The 12,353-nt window shown below is 40.3% G+C and overlaps 1 protein-coding gene across 1 annotated transcript in view; it reads right to left on the bottom strand.

Annotated features, from left to right (window-relative positions):
- Positions 1-12,353, bottom strand: part of LOC129455390 (SH3 and cysteine-rich domain-containing protein 2) — a 213,808-nt gene that overhangs the window by 2,637 nt on the left and 198,818 nt on the right. The window contains exons 2-11 of the mRNA XM_073858057.1: positions 11,942-12,341; positions 10,684-10,954; positions 5,813-5,907; positions 4,456-4,528; positions 4,250-4,362; positions 3,787-3,862; positions 1,262-1,311; positions 1,068-1,147; positions 890-941; positions 556-693 (exon numbers count right to left, since the gene is read on the bottom strand). Coding sequence (XP_073714158.1) covers positions 556-693; positions 890-941; positions 1,068-1,147; positions 1,262-1,311; positions 3,787-3,862; positions 4,250-4,362; positions 4,456-4,528; positions 5,813-5,907; positions 10,684-10,954; positions 11,942-12,007 — 1,014 coding nt within the window. The 5' untranslated portion in view covers positions 12,008-12,341. The remainder of the gene's footprint in view (positions 1-555; positions 694-889; positions 942-1,067; positions 1,148-1,261; positions 1,312-3,786; positions 3,863-4,249; positions 4,363-4,455; positions 4,529-5,812; positions 5,908-10,683; positions 10,955-11,941; positions 12,342-12,353) is intronic.

The raw sequence follows: 12,353 nt of genomic DNA, 5'->3' as shown, positions 1-12,353 counted from the left end.
CTTCACAGGACCCGAGACGAAAAGTTGTGGTTCAAAAGTGCATATTTTTTATTATTTTTTTTGCCAAAAATGACAATTGTTTCGCTAGATAAGAACCTTATGCCTCGTTTGAGATCGTTTGAGTCCTTTAAAACTGCAATTTTAAACTGCATTAAAACTGTTAAGTGTTGGGGTCCATTAAAGTACATTAAAATGAGAAAAATCCTAGTATGTTTTCCTCAAAAAACATAATTTCTTCTCGACTGAACAAAGAAAGACATCAACATTTTGGATGACATGGTGGTGAGTAAACTATCTGAATTTTTTTTTTAAATGGACTAATCCTTTAACACAGTTATTGCTATCAGGTTATGATGAGCCTTTCAACCAGCATAACAAAAAAGGTTTTGTAGAGAATCGCCTAATCCACCTATAAAATTATAAGAAATGTGGGTATGTTTCCCCAACCGTGCAAAAAAGTTTCTTACAGATGGCACAAATGAATTATTATAATAATTAAATACACTTTGGTTACTGTAAGATAACTCTACAGATTTATGTATAGTATGATATTACCTGAGACTCTTTAACAGGCATGTAGCCCAGATCTTTGTTGCCCTGAACGTCTTGCGTTACCTTCCAGACTCTTTCACCTGGACGTACACGCTGCACAAAATTAGCTGGGAAAAACCCAACCCTTTCACCACATTTACCCTGCACATACAAACACATACAACACAAGAAGAGCTCATGACCACCTTTGTCAAAAATTAGATGATATTGACTGAATGCATTCAAAAATTCTTTATGCTTCTCCTCATTTTGTCATATACTGTAAAGATTTGTATGAAAGTCTTTGTTTAAGAAAACTTCTTCCCCTGATTCCCCTTTCTCAAATATTTTAACTCACCTTCCACCATTCATCACTAGAGTCATCAATCACCTGAACTCTCTCACCAGGACTACAGAGAGAGAGAGAGAGAGAGAGAGAGAGAGAGAGAGAGAGAGAGAGAGAGATTTACTGTTGCTTCTCAGGACTGGCAACCCATCCAGGATGACAAGGCTTCATGCACACACACATGACTTACTGTAATTCCAGGTCATTGTGCTCCTGAGGCATAAACTTGTACAGCACCACATAAGTGTGAAGAGAGTGAATTTTGGGAACCTCAAAAGGAAACACAGGGAATGATTTTAATATTTCAAAGCAGACATTATAAAGCAAAATATAATAAAATCTGTTGTAGGCTCAGAAAGGTGTTGTTTTGTGACAACACCGTACCTTTGATATCTCCTTCAACTCATCTGTATCATTTTCAGGCAGAGATAAATCTGTCAATGAAAGAGACATGTAGCAAAAATCAGTAGTTGCGTTGCCATTACAAATTTGCGCAAAACTTTAGCGTTATTTTCAAAATGTCGACAAAAGGCTAATGCAAAATGACGGCGTTTCCATTAACCAATGATATGAGTCTGCAGCTTAATTTCTCCTCTTGCGATAAGTCATTCCAAACATCATGTCGACTGATGTTGGTAGGTTTACTAATATCACATCCACGGCACTAGGCATTATTTTTAACCGAAGGAGATGTAAGAGTATTATCTAAACATTAATGACATGGAAGCCCTACTTAGGAGCGGCAACGTATAGGTGTTTTTTGGAGCAGACACGTATTAAGGTGTTTTAGGTTTTAGTACATATCGTGCATTTTCAAATAATAATTATGTGACTTAATTAAATTTTTTATCCAAAACACACCTTTTTTGAATTGCCTGAAAAACCACCTCATGCGAGCGTAAAAACTTTTTTGTGATATATTGGGAGTTTTTCGCAGAATTGATTGTGTTTTCAATTCGCAATGTCAATTTGCGCAATTTGAAGGGTAATGAAAACGCAGCTAGTTGCGGCTCTTGAATTCTTTTCCGAGGAGAAACGAATACGAAAATCGTTAAAACATCATCATGTGTGTTGCTGGTCATGTCAAAATATGTGTCCCTTGCGTCATGTGAACCAGTGATGCGCGGGTTGATCCAAAATGAGCGGGTGCCTGCGGTGATACTCGGGTCGCGGCCGGTTGGGTCGTTTGAAATAAAGATGCCAATTAACTATTTTAAACAATTACTACTTTAAAAAAATGCAGACCTGGAAGCGGGTCGGGTACAATATTTTTTTTTGCGGTCCAAGTTGCGGGCGAGTAAGTTGAAAACGTCGTTCTGGTGCGGGTTGTTTATACATTGATCCACGCATCACTGATGTGAATATGGGCATATCACGTGAAATACACCTTTTTTGAATTGCCTGAAAAACCACCATATGCGAGCGCAAACACTTTTTTTGCGATATACTGGGAGTTTTTCGCAAAATTGACTGTGTTTTCAATTCGCAATGTCAATTTGCGCAATTTGAAGGGTAATGGAAACGCTGCTAGTGAATTCTTTTTTGAGGAGACACGAATGCGAAACTCGTCAAAAAATCGTCATGTGTGTTGCTCGTCATGTCAAAATATGTGTCCCGTGCGTCATGTGAACCAGTGATGCGCGGGTTGATCCAAAATGAGCGGGTGCCTGCGGTCACCTGCGGTGACAAATCAGCAAAAATATTTGTAATGATATTCGGGTTGCGGCCGGTCGGGTCGTTTGAAAAAAAGATGCCAATTAACTATTTTAAACAATTACTACTTTAAAAAAATGCAGACCTGTTGTGGGCAAGTTAATTGAAACGACGTTCTGGTGCGTGTTTTTTATACATTTACCTGCGCTGCGCATCATTAATGTGAATATGGGCATTGCGTGAAATACACCTTTTTCGAATTGCCTGAAAAACCACCATATGCGAGCGCAAACACTTTTTTGCGATATACTGGGTGTTTTTCGCAAAATTTACCGTGTTTTCAATTCGCAATGTCAATTTGCGCAATTTGAAGGGTAATGGAAACGCTGCTAGTTGCGGCTCGTGAATTCTTTTTTGAGGAGACACGAATGCGAAACTCGTCAAAAAAACGTCATGTGTGTTGCTCATCATGTCGAAATATGTGTCCCGTGCGTCATGTGAACCAGTGATGCGGGGGTTGATCCAAAATGAGCGGGTGCCTGCGTTCATCTGCGGTTACAAGTCATCCAAAAATATTTGTAATGATATTCGGGTCGCGGCCGTCGGGTTGTTTGAAATAAAAATGCCAATGAACTATTTTAAACAATTACTACTTTTAAAATAATCAGACCAGGAAGCGAGTCGGGTACATTTTTTTTGCGGCCCGAGTTGCGGGCAAGTAAGTTGAAAACGTCGGTCTGGTGCGGGTAGTTTATACATTGACCTGTGCATCACTGATGTGAACCTATGGGCATTGCGCGTCATGTCAAAATACGTGGCTGTTACAGACTCTTTGTAAGAGTTTATGATTTAAAAAGACACATGTGTTTGTTACATACTCTCTTAATGGTGCACTGTTTAACTTTTAGGAGGATCTATTGACAGAAATGCAATATAATATGAACTCTTATTTTGCAAAGCTGTGCTTTTTAAAAAGGTACAGCCCAAGTGACATCTAGGGACCATTTATTGACCATTTTTTCTGATGGTGTATCTCAGCCAGCTCTCATGCAGTTTTGTAACTGTTGTACTTTAAATGTGCTGCTTTTGCTGATATATATGCAGTTTTAGTTGCACTATGCTTCATACAGACAAAACAACTTTTATACACTTTCAATTAGATTCTCTACAGCAAGTATCATTTATACTTCATCAAAGTAAATAATCTAGAACACTAAATATAGAAGTCCTTTCAAAGATGGTTCGGATACGCTTACCTTTCTCTGTGTGTTCGGTTACAATCTCCCCTTCCGAAGACAAAGATTTATTTGTTTGCTCCATCTCATCTTCATCCTTACAAACAAAATCCAAGTTTAATGTTTAAATGTTTAAACAATATTTTACAATATCACGATTATAACAATAGCACAAACAAAAAATAAAATAAAATGACGTTTTAGGGAAAAGTGCACTCTAGCTGCCTACAGCTTATTACGACATAAAATGACGTAGCGGCCCGCAGCTTATTACGACATAAAGTGACGTTTTAGGGAAAAGCGCCCTCTATATAACAATTATAACAATAGCATAAACAAAAAATAAAATAAAAAAAATAAAAATAAAATAAATCAAAATATAAAGTGAAAATAATTTCATAAAAGCGGGACCCCCGTGTTGGTAAAAACCCTAATACATCTACCTGCACACACACACAAACACACCCATGATATATATACACACCAGGCTTTGGGTAGGAGACTCGGATAAACTGCCAAAACTCAATTGACCGGTGTAGGCCAGAGAAGTCCCAAACCGTAGTGTAGTGTAGACGGGGTCCACCTGAGCCATTGACTCTATTATCACAAACACACAGGTAATACAAACAGCACTGTACCTACAGTTAAACCTGACAGATATGTGTGTCTCTCATCCAGACGTGAACATACCCTGTGACTTCATAGCACTTAATCGATTGGTGATCATTGAAGGTGTACTCAAATTCCTCTTGAACATCCCAGACTTAATAAAGTGAGAAAAACACAAACAGGTTTTAAAAAGGTTAGGCAGAGGATAACCCTTACCCTTAACAGGTTGCTTCTTCTTTAAACAAAAACATCTTATAGAGTTTTGCAGCCAATAATATCAGGCTATACGCAGATGGTCTGTTCGCTGAATTGAGACAGCTGAGATGTTTGTAAGTGATCTGCATAGTGTATAGCAACTTAACTATAGTTGTTAGCTGTATGTTAGGCTATACATAAGTGTTACACATGATATTTGTACTTAAAGTCATTTTATTTTTTATTGCAATTTAACATACACAAGAGCAGGATGTCAAACAACTGAATGCTCATCACATATTTTTTTTCATAGTAGAGTCACTGCAAACACTCATTTGATTTCTATAACAAATAAATTATATGATATTCACTTTGTAAGAAAAAAAGACCCGTTGGCCCAACGGCTGAGTACAATCAGCACAGTCTGTCTTTTCCAGCGCTTACTGGTGACATTTTAACGTTACGTTATTAAGGTAATTTTATCCAAAAAGATAAAAAGATATATCCCGCTGTTTAAAATACGAATCGAATAAATTGTTATCTTCAATTATCATAGAATTTAGACAAATGTTTGATCATTCTATTTTAACTAGGGATGTCCCGATCCGATATTCTGGATCGGTATTGGGGGCGGATCCAGACTTTTTGGCTATATCGGATATCGGATCCAGGACAGATAGGAGGACCGATCCAATTCCGATTTCAATTCCTGACAAGCTATTAAAAGGACAAAGTATTAAAGAAGCACCATAAACGTTTTTATGCACTATATTTAAAGTCTTCTTAATACAGTCAATAGCTTAATGTGAAGGAACAAACGCACATTTAGAGATATTTAAGGTCAAGGAAACTCTGTACTCGCAACTGGATTAATGCATTGGTGAAGCGGACGGATGAAACGCGTCATTCACACATGCACACACACTATAACTGTAGGCTATTTTAAAGATCTGATTTTATAAAGTCTCAGTAAGCCGTTAAAGGGATGCAATTCACTATGTGCAATATTCACAAAATTTTTCTGGAAGGCATTCAACTTTGGGAAAATCATAAAAAATCCTGCTGCTGGTTGGCAACTTAAAAAAATTGGCGGGGAAAGAGTTAAAGGCTGTGTCCAAAAACAACACAATGGGGTTCAATTCTAAATATAGAAATAACCTATACTGTTTAAACAGATCATTGAAAACAGATAACAATTGAAAATCATACAGCATCAGCAAACATCAGCAAAAATCAAACATACCTTGCCTTGGCATGGTTGCTGTGAGAGTTCGGAGACACACCAAAGATGAACTCCTGTCTTACATGTTGTACAGCGCAATCCCTGTTTAGGATTGCCTAAAGGACAATATGGAAATGAATTAATACAACGATTGTAATCTTTTAACTGAAATGAAATGACACATATTCACATATAGTTTGCAAACCATCTTCAATATTTCCTGTGTCTTTCTCTTGTGACCAAAAGATAAAATTGTACATTGACACTCTGAATAAAGTAACCAAGTGACCACATTTACCAAAACCAGCAAGTTTAGACAGAAGTGCAGATTAAAATAGACAATAAAAGACAGAAAAAGTGACTGTATATGAAATTAAAAGACCAAGTGATGATATTCCACACGGCCATTCCACATTTAGTGCATGTGTGAGTTAATTCGCATATTATTTGGGAAAAACTGCAGCTTATTACTACATAAAGTAACGTTTTAGGGAAAAGCGCCATCTAGCGGCCCCCAGCTTATTACGAAATAAAGTAACGTTTTAGGGAAAAACGCCCTCTAGCGGCCTCTAGCTTATTACGACATAAAGTAACGTTTTAGGGAAAAGTGCCCTCTAGCGGCCTCTAGCTTATTACGACATAAAGTAACGTTTTAGGGAAAAGCGCCCTCTAGCGGCCTCTAGCTTATTACGACATAAAGTAACGTTTTAGGGAAAAGCGCCCTCTAGCGGCCCGCAGCTTATTACGACATAAAGTAACGTTTTAGGGAAAAGCGCCCTCTAGCGGCCCGCAGCTTATTACGACATAAAGTAACGTTTTAGGGAAAAGCGCCCTCTAGCGGCCCGCAGCTTAATACGACATAAAATAACGTTTTAGGGAAAAGCGCCCTCTAGCGGCCCGCAGCTTAATACGACATAAAATAACGTTTTAGGGAAAAGCGCCCTCTAGCGGCCCGCAGCTTATTACGACATAAAGTAACATTTTAGGGAAAAGTGCCCTCTAGCGGCCCGCAGCTTATTACGACATAAAGTAACGTTTTAGGGAAAAGTGCCCTCTAGCGGCCTCTAGCTTATTACGACATAAAGTAACGTTTTAGGGAAAAGCGCCCTCTAGCGGCCCGCAGCTTATTACGACATAAAATAACGTTTTAGGGAAAAGTGCCCTCTAGTGGCCTCTAGCTTATTACGACATAAAGTAACGTTTTAGGGAAAAGTGCCCTCTAGCGGCCTCTAGCTTATTACGACATAAAGTAACGTTTTAGGGAAAAGCGCCCTCTAGCGGCCCGCAGCTTATTACGACATAAAGTAACGTTTTAGGGAAAAGTGCCCTCTAGCGGCCTCTAGCTTATTACGACATAAAGTAATGTTTTAGGGAAAAGCGCCCTCTAGCTTATTACGACATAAAGTAACGTTTTGGGGAAAAGTGCCCTCTAGCGGCCCGCAGCTTATTACGACATAAAGTAACGTTTTAGGGAAAAGTGCCCTCTAGCGGCCCGCAGCTTATTACGACATAAAGTAACGTTTTAGGGAAAAGCGCCCTCTAGCGGCCCGCAGCTTATTACGACATAAAGTAACGTTTTGGGGAAAAGCGCCCTCTAGCGGCCCCCAGCTTATTACGAAATAAAGTAACGTTTTAGGGAAAAACGCCCTCTAGCGGCCTCTAGCTTATAACGACATAAAATAACGTTTTAGGGAAAAGTGCCCTCTAGCGGCCTCTAGCTTATTACGACATAAAGTAACGTTTTAGGGAAAAGCGCCCTCTAGCGGCCCGCAGCTTATTACGACATAAAGTAACGTTTTAGGGAAAAGTGCCCTCTAGGGGCCTCTAGCTTATTACGACATAAAGTAACGTTTTAGGGAAAAGCGCCCTCTAGCGGCCCGCAGCTTATTACGACATAAAGTAACGTTTTAGGGAAAAGTGCCCTCTAGCGGCCTTTAGCTTATTACGACATAAAGTAACGTTTTAGGGAAAAGCGCCCTCTAGCGGCCCGCAGCTTATTACGACATAAAGTAACGTTTTGGGGAAAAGCGCCCTCTAGCGGCCCCCAGCTTATTACGAAATAAAGTAACGTTTTAGGGAAAAACGCCCTCTAGCGGCCTCTAGCTTATTACGACATAAAGTAACGTTTTAGGGAAAGCGCCCTCTAGCGGCCTCTAGCTTATTATGACATAAAGTAACGTTTTAGGGAAAAGCGCCCTCTAGCGGCCCGCAGCTTATTACGACATAAAGTAACGTTTTAGGGAAAAGTGCCCTCTAGCGGCCTCTAGCTTATTACGACATAAAGTAACGTTTTAGGGAAAAGCGCCCTCTAGCGGCCTCTAGCTTATTACGACATAAAGTAACGTTTTAGGGAAAAGCGCCCTCTAGCGGCCCGCAGCTTATTACGACATAAAGTAACGTTTTAGGGAAAAGTGCCCTCTAGCGGCCTCTAGCTTATTACGACATAAAGTAACGTTTTAGGGAAAAGCGCCCTCTAGCGTCTCTAGCTTATTACGACATAAAGTAACGTTTTAGGGAAAAGCGCCCTCTAGCGGCCCGCAGCTTATTACGACATAAAGTAACGTTTTAGGGAAAAGTGCCCTCTAGCGGCCTCTAGCTTATTACGACATAAAGTAACGTTTTAGGGAAAAGCGCCCTCTAGCGGCCTCTAGCTTATTATGACATAAAGTAACGTTTTAGGGAAAAGCGCCCTCTAGCGGCCCGCAGCTTATTACGACATAAAGTAACGTTTTAGGGAAAAGTGCCCTCTAGCGGCCTCTAGCTTATTACGACATAAAGTAACGTTTTAGGGAAAAGCGCCCTCTAGCGGCCTCTAGCTTATTACGACATAAAATAACGTTTTAGGGAAAAGTGCCCTCTAGCGGCCTCTAGCTTATTACAACATAAAGTAACGTTTTAGGGAAAAGCGCCCTCTAGCGGCCCGCAGCTTATTACGACATAAAGTAACGTTTTAGGGAAAAGTGCCCTCTAGCGGCCCGCAGCTTATTACGACATAAAGTAACGTTTTAGGGAAAAGCGCCCTCTAGCGGCCTCTAGCTTATTACGACATAAAGTAACGTTTTAGGGAAAAGCGTCCTCTAGCGGCCCGCAGCTTATTACGACATAAAGTAGCGTTTTAGGGAAAGCGCCCTCTAGCGGCCCGCAGCTTATTACGACATAAAGTAACGTTTTAGGGAAAAGTGCCCTCTAGCGGCCCGCAGCTTATTACGACATAAAGTAACGTTTTAGGGAAAAGCGCCCTCTAGCGGCCTTTAGCTTATTACGACATAAAGTAACGTTTAGGGGAAAGCACCCTCTAGCGGCCCGCAGCTTATTACGACATAAAGTAACGTTTTAGGGAAAAGTGCCCTCTAGCGGCCTCTAGCTTATTACGACATAAAGTAACGTTTTAGGGAAAAGCGCCCTCTAGCGGCCTGCAGCTTATTACGACATAAAGTAACGTTTTAGGGAAAAGCGCCCTCTAGCGGCCCGCAGCTTATTACGACATAAAGTAACGTTTTAGGGAAAGCGCCCTCTAGCGGCCTCTAGCTTATTACGACATAAAGTAACGTTTTAGGGAAAAGCGTCCTCTAGCGGCCCGCAGCTTATTACGACATAAAGTGACGTTTTAGGGAAAGCGCCCTCTAGCGGCCCGCAGCTTATTATGACATAAAGTAACGTTTTAGGGAAAAGCGCCCTCTAGCGGCCCGCAGCTTATTACGACATAAAGTAACGTTTTAGGGAAAAGCGCCCTCTAGCGGCCCGCAGCTTATTACGACATAAAGTAACGTTTTAGGGAAAAGCGCCCTCTAGCGGCCCGCAGCTTATTACGACATAAAGTAACGTTTTAGGGAAAAGCGCCCTCTAGCGGCCTCTAGCTTATTACGACATAAAGTAACGTTTTAGGGAAAAGCGTCCTCTAGCGGCCCGCAGCTTATTACGACATAAAGTAGCGTTTTAGGGAAAGCGCCCTCTAGCGGCCCGCAGCTTATTACGACATAAAGTAACGTTTTAGGGAAAAGCGCCCTCTAGCGGCCCGCAGCTTATTACGACATAAAGTAACGTTTTAGGGAAAAGCGCCCTCTAGCGGCCTTTAGCTTATTACGACATAAAGTAACGTTTTAGGGAAAAGCGTCCTCTAGCGGCCCACAGCTTATTACGACATAAAGTGACGTTTTAGGGAAAGCGCCCTCTAGCGGCCCGCAGCTTATTACGACATAAAGTAACGTTTTAGGGAAAAGCGCCCTCTAGCGGCCTCTAGCTTATTACGACATAAAGTTAAGTTTTAGGGAAAAGCGTCCTCTAGCGGCCCGCAGCTTATTACGACATAAAGTAACGTTTTAGGGAAAGCGCCCTCTAGCGGCCCGCAGCTTATTACGACATAAAGTAAAGTTTTAGGGAAAAGCGCCCTGAAGCCACAGTTTGCAATTTTCGTCATCAGAAACCCGCCGTATATTGTACGTGTAGGTCGCGCATGCACATACAGGAGAATGTAGGCCATAAGGGGTATAGCAAATTGTCGCAATGCGTATGCATTGAATGTCAGCACACGTGTCTGAGTAAAAATGAACTATGCTTTGCAAGGCTGTGCATTCGACTGTGCGCGCACGCTTGCATATGCATAAAAGAAAAAAATGCTCATTTAAATTTTCTGCATTTGTAACATTAGAAAGAGTTTCAATGTAACCTCTTGTTAATGTGTTTGTTTATCTTCAATTAGTGGCACATTTTTTGTATCAAAATATTTTTATTTATTTTACTTTCAGAAAGTTAGCAGCACCTGTGTTTTTTAAATTTCACTTTATATTTTCCCTCATGTACTCTCCTACTTTACCATGGCTTCTGGTACTGTAAGAGACAAAGAAAAAAGTAAACAATGCCAATGATGAGTAACCCTTGTATTCCATGCTTACCTACAATAATGTTTTTGCACACATGGCAGCTGGTTGGTCGACGAAACACATGTTCCAGGAACAAGTGTTTGAGTAGTGGGCGTGGCTGTATCATAGAGGAGGCGGGACCTGCTGTGAGGTTGGAGCTAATGCTGAGAGCAGGCATATCAGCGATGTCAATGGGACTATTGAAGATTTCTGCTGGTAGATGAGCATCATTCTGAGAACGCTGGAAGAAATTTTCCACACTCTTACTCCGCATGAACGTGAGCGAACGCTTTAGACGCAGAAGCTACAAGTTCAGAAGAAAAAACGAACAAACATTTTGCATGGGGTTTTCACTTTTCAATGCAGTATATGTATAATACAAACAAAATAATTAGATAACTATACTGCATTAAATGACATTAGGGATGCATTACAATTTGGAACTTTTTCAGAGCAAGAAAGTGTATGGTAGTAGTACAAATATATTATAACAAATTCAAGCGTAGCAATTTTTCCTACTATGGAAGTAAATGGGGCTCATGGTCATTTTGGTTACAAACAATCCTCAAAACATCTTTCTTTCTGTTCATTAGAACAAATAAATTTAACAGGTTTGTAACAACATGAGAATAAGTAAATGATGACAGATTTTAATTTTTAGGGTGACCTATCCCTTTAAGTATTGTTCATAGGCGGTGGTTCAAGTTTGTGCTTAGGGGCACCTACCGGCGGCAGACAGGAGAACTGCAATACTTTAAAATTAATGAGGGGCTTCCATGTTTTCAAACATGGTTAAATGAAATAAAAATATTTTAGCTTTACGTTACTCAGTATACCCACTAAAATAATAAGATAAGAAAAAATGGCTCTGGTATGGGGCAGTAGGCTACCCCCCCAAACTGCCTTTTGACACCACTTTCTTTAAGACAGTTCAAAGCTATATTTTATAAATAATCAATGCTGTCATTATACTGTACATCTCTGAGTATTCTCTGCATTTAAGACGAAATTATGCATATTATAAATATAATACACAATCACATCACAGGAGAATGCTAGATGGTAGTAACTGTCTCCTTTGTAAAGTAAGAAGTTTAGTGTAATACTTTTCAGGCAACTGTATATTTGACCTTATTCTTAATATACGCATTAAAACACTTTGAATGTTCATTTGAACGATGTTTCATGCCAGTCGTATAAGGTAATAATCGTAAATAAAAATGTTAAAATCAGATGATCATACATGTCATAAAGATGTTGTTTATCATATGAGCATCATGCGTATGTTTACCTTCTGGGTCCCGCTGGAGTCTGCGGTGCGCTCGTGCGCTGCGGCTGTGCCGTTACTGATATTCATCCACGATCCACAGTAAACACTTCAGCAAAGTGAGTCAAAAAACGTATTTTTTCCTTACAGTCACGCGCGTGTGTGTGTTGCCAAGACAGTGACACTGTTAAAATGTAAAGGAGATGATCCAGTTTGACCACTCCTCCCGAAGACATGTGGCCTAAATCTTGATGACTCTGCCCCTGATATTTGGCCAAGCCCGAAGGACTAGAGGCTACAGCTCTACTATCTCTGCAATAAAGACGTAAATGGGTTGATGCCATTTCCAATGCCCCAAGCAAGTTTTAGGTGTCTGTAGCGCTTTAAATCTCCACGTTTCCTATTATATTTACTTTCCTATTACCTTTACTGATAC

The sequence above is a fragment of the Misgurnus anguillicaudatus genome, chromosome 20 (genome assembly GCF_027580225.2).
Source record: "Misgurnus anguillicaudatus chromosome 20, ASM2758022v2, whole genome shotgun sequence".
In the NCBI taxonomy this organism is placed as follows: domain Eukaryota; kingdom Metazoa; phylum Chordata; class Actinopteri; order Cypriniformes; family Cobitidae; genus Misgurnus; species Misgurnus anguillicaudatus.
The sequence above is the reverse complement of the archived record's forward strand: the minus strand, read 5'-3'. Positions and strand labels throughout refer to the sequence as shown.